Raw genomic sequence first — 7530 nt, 5'->3', positions numbered from 1 at the left:
TCCCGTCCATCGCATTTCTTGGACGGCGGTGATGTCAGCCTTTATCTTTACGAGGACATCTACCAGCTGGGCAGCGGCACCTTCCCAATTAAGGGACCGGACATTCCAGGTGCATGCCCTCAAATCATAGTCCTTATTTCGTTTGCCGTGGTCGTCATCAAAAGGGGGGTCTCTCGTCCGAGGCTGTTTTTTTCTTTTCATTGGGGGGTGTTTTTTACGTGGCGGGTCCCAAACCCAGCGCACAACCCTATGCAGGGGATTTTTCGCCTTCTCACTTTAGCTCGCCTTCAAACGGATGTTCTTAGGCTACCCAGAGGATACTTGGTCAAAGACCGGAAGTCGTGAGCTGCTTGAGTCATATGTAAAAGAATCGTTTCTGGCCACTCCCAAGTGAATGGCGATCAGAGAACTTTCCTCACTTGCGTGAACTTCTACACATGACTCCATCCTCCATGTAATCTAATCTTTTAAATTTTCGGTCTGAACATGGTATAACTATCAGGTCTCAAATTTGAGGCAATGTTTAGAGAGTAACGCTAGAGACTGTTTAGTAACAGTAACTAGTCACAAATTGAGACTTTTAGCGGGATTCTGTAACCAGTCTCTAGTCTCTATATGAGTCATTTTGAGTCAAAATTTCAACTTGTGACTAGTTACTATTCACTAAACAGTCTCTAACGTTAGTCTCAAAATATTGAGACCTGGTAGTTCGCAGGTCACAAAACAAAAAGAACTTTTGTCTGCCATTTTGAATGTACTGAATAGAGATCATCATAGATATTAATCGATTGTCGTTTCTTTATATTTTGTAAGCAATTCAAATACGAAAAGGATAAAAATAAATCAATTTTACATAAATTTCGTAAATATTATGAAACAAAATCAACATATATATTTTTTTTATTGATAATTATGTTTTTTAGATTATGTTACAGAAAATTTAATATTTGTTATCGACATATTTATTATCATTCAAGTGTAAAAACATCTCTGAATAATGAAATGTAATAGATTTTGTGACTGTCACTTACAGAATAGCAAAATCGTCTCAAGTCTCAAAAATTGTCTCTAACTTAAAATCTGGAAACTAAAAAAACATGGATTTCGCTCGTTAATAAAAATAAATTTACATTGTGAGGTTTGCATTCAGACATCAACAATTAATAAGGAAATTGCAAGCATTTGAGCTTTTGTATTGAAGTCAGCATATGGAAAACCTCACAAATAACAAAATCATAACAATAGTGAGGGTGGTGACTTATGTGAGGGCATGAGAATGTTGCCACTGCTCAATTTGTATGAATGGTATTACACACATTTAGCTTTTCAGTTATAATTTTTCATAATGAAAATATCAAAACTAAAATTATGTTAGTGAAAATAGTCTACCTTTTTAGGAATAATTGTATAATGTTTAATAATATATATATATAAAATTAATGCTAAACGATAAGTGTGTGTTGGCTTGTGCAATAGTTCTTTCAATGTTTTGGAGATGTTGTAGCAGCAGAATTCTGCCGAGTTGACAGTGCTTGGCCGGATAAAAATCCGGGTCCGTTCCGGTTACGTAGACCCGACAGACGTGGGAACGGTATTACGATACTGATGGTATCGGTCGGACATATTGATTAGTTTACTCTTATAATGTATTAATCATTCTTGAACCGGTTACATGCTAAGCACTTCATCACTGAATCGTTTCGATTGTTTATATAAAAATGCAACTCTGTGTAAACCACTTAATCATTTTGAAGATTACGACTTTCGAACAACACCTATTTGTCATTGCTAGATTGGTCACTTATTTTTATATGAGAATTGCTTAAAAACTCAAATTATTAATTTATTTTATAATGACATCATATGTGCGAGCAATGTACGATTTCTCTGGCGAGCCAGGATCGTCGGAGATTTCAATTAAAGTTGGTGAAATCCTGGCAGTAACTCGAACAGACGTTGGAGAAGGTTGGTGGGAGGGGAAGAATAGTCAAGGAAAAGTTGGTCTCTTTCCAGCGGCATATGTGGAGGTAATGTCGGCGGCCGAAGCACAGAAACACAATCAGCAAGCTAGTGCTAGTAGTCCTGTTGCATTGGCTGCTGCGCCCACAACTGACCCGTCGAATCGATATGATCAAACTGCTGATGAATATGACGACTGGGAGGATGATTGGGATGATGACAACGAGACTTACTCGGAAATTGGCCCTAGTGGTGGGGTAAAAACTAGTAATCACACAGGTCTTGCTAATCAACTAACACATTCCGCTAGCAATTATGATAACAAAAATCTGCCAGCAGCACCAATGGACGACACTATCTCATTAGCATCTACAGCTGCGCCAAACAACACAGCAACTTTAAAAAAGTCTGGGATGTTCGGTAAAAGCTCAGATTCGTATATACTGGGATTGGGAAATAAGGAAAAACTTTCTGAACACGAAATTGTACACATTGCATATGTGGAAAGTTTTTGTTATTGGCAAACTAATCATCAACGTTACACTGTAATAGTAGCCAGTCCCAAAAAAGAGTCTAAATTTAAAGGAATGAAAACTTTTATTGCATACCAGTTGACACCCAGTTTTAACAATATATCTGTAAGTTTTAAATTCATACGTACTATTTTTTCCCTGCGCAATTTGAACACAATTCTGTTGCAGGTTTCAAGACGGTACAAACATTTTGATTGGCTACATGAACGTTTGGTGGAGAAATTTTGCCTCATCCCCATACCACCGCTGCCAGATAAGCAAATTTCTGGACGTTATGAAGAACAATTTGTGGAACATCGGCGGGTTCAATTGCAAGAATTTGTAGATTGGGTTTGCCGTCATCCCGTACTGTCACAATGTGAGGTTTGGCATCATTTCTTGACCTGCAACGATGACAAGATGTGGAAATCGGGCAAAAGGAAAGCCGAACGTGACACTTATGTGGGAGTCTCCTATTGTTGGGCCATATCACCACCGGAAAAGACATTGTTGCCATCGCTTGTAGATGCTCAAATAGAAAGTTGTTTACAGTTCACGCATGCAATGGATATTTCGGTACGAAATCTCTTGGCATTATCCAATGATACTGCGAAACGTTATCAAACACAATGTAAAAAAGAATTCCAACGTATTGGTGATGGTATGTCGGACTTGGCGAAAGCCTTAAATATAGACGAGCGTCGTGCACCTTCAAAAACAACACCGCTATCGGAAAGTGTTGGGCGCGTCGGTGGTATTTTCATTGGTATTGGTCAACTATTTGGTGATCAACCTAAATTGGACTGGATACCATTTTCGGACCGTTTACATATCTACAGGTAATACGATAGTTAGGCTTACTAGAGGTATACATATATGCACAAGAAATTTATTGCAGGGATCTTGTGTCAGTATCTTCTGACTGGTATAACAGTAATTCCTCTACTGTAATCATGATTGCATTTAAAAGCTTATGTAGCTCACTTATCAATTTTGTTCATTACTGAAAAATATATACATACATAAGTGCTTCAATCTATATATAATTTTTTTTAGAGGCGTCCTCAACAGTTTTCCTGACATTCTTTCAACACATAAGGGTGCAATGCAAAAACGCAAAGAATGCGAACGTTTAACCTCTGAGCAAAAGATGAGCAATGCCCAAATGACCGATGTAAATCGTCGCACCGATGTTATTTCTTACGCTGTAATGGCCGAAATGTCACATTTTAAAGAAGAACGCGATACGCATATGAAACAGGCGCTAAAATCTTTTATAGAAGAGCAAATTAAGTTCTATTCGAATGTCGTTAATAGGCTGCAAGAAGCTTATCGCCAGTTTGAATAAATTCGTTAACTACAAACGTTGGTCCCTAAGCCACGGCCGCTTTTTATATAACTGCTTTACTGTAAGTATGTGTGTGTGAGATTACAACAATAGAGAAGCAGCACTGCACAACAAAATATCCAAAACAAATTTCATATCTTCATAATTCTAATTGCATCGGCAAAAACGCCAGTGCCTAAGCTGCAAAATGGCAAATGTTTGTGCTATTTTATGTGGTGGTAGTGACAGAGAAATCAGAAGAATAATTAATGTATTTCCTATGCATAATGAGTTTTAATTTTTTTTACATATGTACATATATTGTACATACATACATACATATATACCTACACGCATTGAATGCAAACGCAGCATGTATTGCAAATGAAATGATTCAAAATTGTAAAGAAAATGTGATTATGTCCATGTATTTAAAATATTCAATAGTGCAATCTTTTGATGTAGAATTATGTATAGCAATTTTATTTCATACATGCATTTACAACTTGGGTACTTTTGTTTTTGTACGATTCGATTAATTTTGTATTTGTTCATTTGTAGTATTTTATATATTGTGAATATTATCTAATTTGAGCATACTACTAAAGTGTTAATTATTATGTATTATATATTTTATATGCAAATATACAAGTATACACAAAAACAATGAACTTATGCTGTCATTCATAATTGAGAATTATGAGTCATTGCTTTGTAACTGCAGGTCTTACAGACTTTAGAAGTCATGTAATATATTGTTGTTTTCTACGTGCTTGTTAAATAGGTTCCTTCGTAATGTGAACAGTAGTTTATGTTGCTGAAAGAAACTAGAACTTTTGAAGTATTACTTTTCCGTTTAAAAGAACACATTTGCAAACTAGGTCGAATAATTAATATAATTATTAGTCTTGCTATAAAGTGTAGAACTTACATATATTCAAATTGTGTTATATCTATAATTGTTAGCGGTTGGCTTCCATTCCCACGACAGGCGGGTGCACGTACCCGACCCCGATTTTTATAAGGTTAAGGACTGTCAACTCGACAGCATTCCTCCAAGTGAATTTAGCGATTTTTACTTTTGTTACAAAAACACGAGTGATTAGTTCACGTTTTGTCATCGACGTCATCTACAGGTGTTTTTTTCAACTTGGTTTGACTGTGTTCAGGGTCGGACCATTGGAAGTGTGGTATTATTTGCTGGGCATGCAAAGAGGTGGTTAGAGTCATGCGGCGACTCGTTGGAATGCCGCAGGACGTGTATTTCGTATGTCGAGCCGGATATTGGATAAGTAATATACTATACATACTATACTACTATAGTATCTTGAACTAATCTGCGCAAGGGTCTCTAAATTCTCGGTAACTCGAGCTATAGTCTGTAATGGGGGAAGTTGGAGATGGAGTCGGTGAAGGTGGCTTCACTGTCAGTGTGTGTCTAACAGCCCTATTTTGAGAAAACCTGACAAGTGATTTGTGAGGTTTGTTGTAACGTTTATTTTGTGAGGTTATTCTTGCCCAAAGCTCACAAGAAAAAAGCACAAAAAACTGACCAGCTGAGGTGAGTAATGGACAACTAAGAAAAGTGAATAATTTTGAACATCTATTAAATTTGGTGCATATATTTTTAGGATTTCAAACTGTGAAAGAACAACTCAGGAGAAGCTACAACATTACAGCGTAGTACCTAAACCTAAATACTTGTATAAAATTGTGAACTTTTCCCAGATGTACTCCCATTATGGCTTTTTGACAACCACAATATCATTGAGAAGGTTAATTGTGTATATACAAATTACAAGGAACTCGACTTTAAACCTTACTATAAGATTGTAGAAAATGTTCAACTTCATTGTCGTTATGGCTTTATGATAACTCCAATAACATGAAGAAGATTGATTAGTTCGAATATCGATATCTATTGCTAAATGTGTATGCACTATAAAATCGATTTTAAACCCAAATATAAGATTGAGAAATTTTTCCAAATGCACTGCAGTATGGCTTTATGACAACTCCAATAATATGGAGAAGTTGATTAGTCCGAATATGTGAAACTAATGTTTTCACGCAACTCAATATCGATGGCTAATTTTATATACAGTGAATCAATAAAGTTTAGGTACAGTAACAGTTTAGAGCTAAAATCGTTGAAACAACTAATTTCAACAAAAGTTTTAAAAACACCGTTATGTACATTCCAAGAACTGCATTATGCTCGACGTTACTGAGTGAATGGTATGCCGTTATCTGTCTTGTGGCGCCACTTAGACGCTGTGAATTAAAAAAACAGCCAGAAAGTATTCAAAATAGTTTAGGTTCACTTCATTCATTGTGACATATTGTTTTGGTTTTTGTTGCGTTTGGTTAATTTTTTTAGTTATTTGTTTAAGCTGGACCGTAAACTAGACATAGTCAAGTGTGAAAGTGTAAAACTATAAAAGTTTATTGTATTTATTTGCTAAAATAAAAAAAAATGGGCCGCGGTTTACAAATTTCGCTCGAAGTAAGAAAATTAATATTAAAATTATCAGCCCTATTCTCATGCCCTCACAAAAGTCACCAACCTCACCACAGTGATGTTTCTCACTGTAGTGAGGGTTACCTTATTCTGGCGAAAATTCAAAAGCTCACTATTATCACAAATATCTGTGACGTGTGAAAGCAGCCATCATAATAGAAAACATCTGTGTTTGTTTTGTTTTAAATCAATATTTTGCATTTTTAAAAAAATATTTGAGCATGGAGGAATTGTTCTTTGTATATGCAGAAGTCGAATATATCTTTTGATCTGCGTTTCCTGGCGTGTTTGTATTTTTACGGGCATAACTCTTACCAAAAATGCGTTGGTAATAGTTATGTGCTCTCTATGAGTCAATCTTCTGTAAAAATAAATATATACATATATGTAAGTTACTTAAGGCCTAACTATAATATGCATAAGCTGCCGTATGTTACTGTCAAAAAATGAACGAAAAGCCTGTCAAATGCATAACGAATGGAGAGTAGACTTTTGAATGACTATAATGTGCTTAAATGCATAAGAAGAAAGTGTCAAAAACAACTTGTGTTTTGGTTTTGTTTAGTTTGCATTTTGCAAAAATGAACAGAATATTAAAATATTTAAAAACAATTAAAATGCTTACTTCTGTTTTAGAAGGAATACGCATATTGACAGAAATTAGTGAAATTAAAAAATAGAGTTCGGTCATGTTCAGTGAGGGAAATAAACAGGAAGAGAAAGTAGGATAGTTTTTTTGTACGATTCCTAGAAATGAAGAGGACTGATCATATAGATTTTTTTATATACACCCGATTGAAAGAAAAGGCATATTGTTTGTCGTAAAAACATTTCCTTTTTCAATATTTTCCATTAAATTTTGTATAAAACATTCGTCGTTCTCCATCTTCAAATTCAAAACGATGTATCTGTTGACAAAAAGAGAAAACAGCTGATTCCGTACGGAACATGCGATCAGTTTCGCATTTTGCTTAAGCAAATGACGTTTGACAAAACTTAACGAAACTTGATGTTAAGCACATTATAGTTGCAACATACAATTTGTGTGTATTCGGACAGTTGCTTACGCTGGCTTAAGCTAGCTTATTCACATTATAAAGGGTGATTTTTTAAGAGCTTGATAACTTTTTTAAAAAAAAAAACGCATAAAATTTGCAAAATCTCATCGGTTCTTTATTTGAAACGTTAGATTGGTTCATGACATTTACTTT

At 35.3% G+C, this 7530-nt stretch overlaps 1 protein-coding gene across 1 annotated transcript; it reads left to right on the top strand.

Moving 5' to 3' along the window:
* Window positions 1–1735: 1735 nt before the first annotated feature.
* Window positions 1736–4469, top strand: LOC105230260 (sorting nexin-33). Its single transcript, XM_011210946.4, has 3 exons — window positions 1736–2597; window positions 2661–3310; window positions 3528–4469. The coding sequence occupies exons 1-3, from the start codon at window positions 1854–1856 to the stop codon at window positions 3817–3819; spliced, it is 1686 nt and encodes a 561-aa protein (XP_011209248.2). The 5' UTR covers window positions 1736–1853; the 3' UTR covers window positions 3820–4469.
* Window positions 4470–7530: the final 3061 nt, after the last annotated feature.

This window comes from Bactrocera dorsalis, chromosome 5 (assembly GCF_023373825.1).
Source record: "Bactrocera dorsalis isolate Fly_Bdor chromosome 5, ASM2337382v1, whole genome shotgun sequence".
NCBI classification, from domain to species: Eukaryota; Metazoa; Arthropoda; class Insecta; order Diptera; family Tephritidae; genus Bactrocera; species Bactrocera dorsalis.
Note: the sequence above shows the minus strand (reverse complement) of the source record. Positions and strands in the feature narration are given on the sequence as shown.

Excerpts from the sequence above, each read along its gene's own strand:
- LOC105230260 (XM_011210946.4), top strand. The coding sequence starts at position 1,854 with ATGACATCATATGTGCGAGCAATGTACGATTTCTCTGGCGAGCCAGGA. Across the intron at positions 2,598-2,660 it reads CCAGTTTTAACAATATATCT|GTTTCAAGACGGTACAAACA; the intron begins GTAAGTTTTAAA and ends ATTCTGTTGCAG. Across the intron at positions 3,311-3,527 it reads GACCGTTTACATATCTACAG|AGGCGTCCTCAACAGTTTTC; the intron begins GTAATACGATAG and ends AATTTTTTTTAG.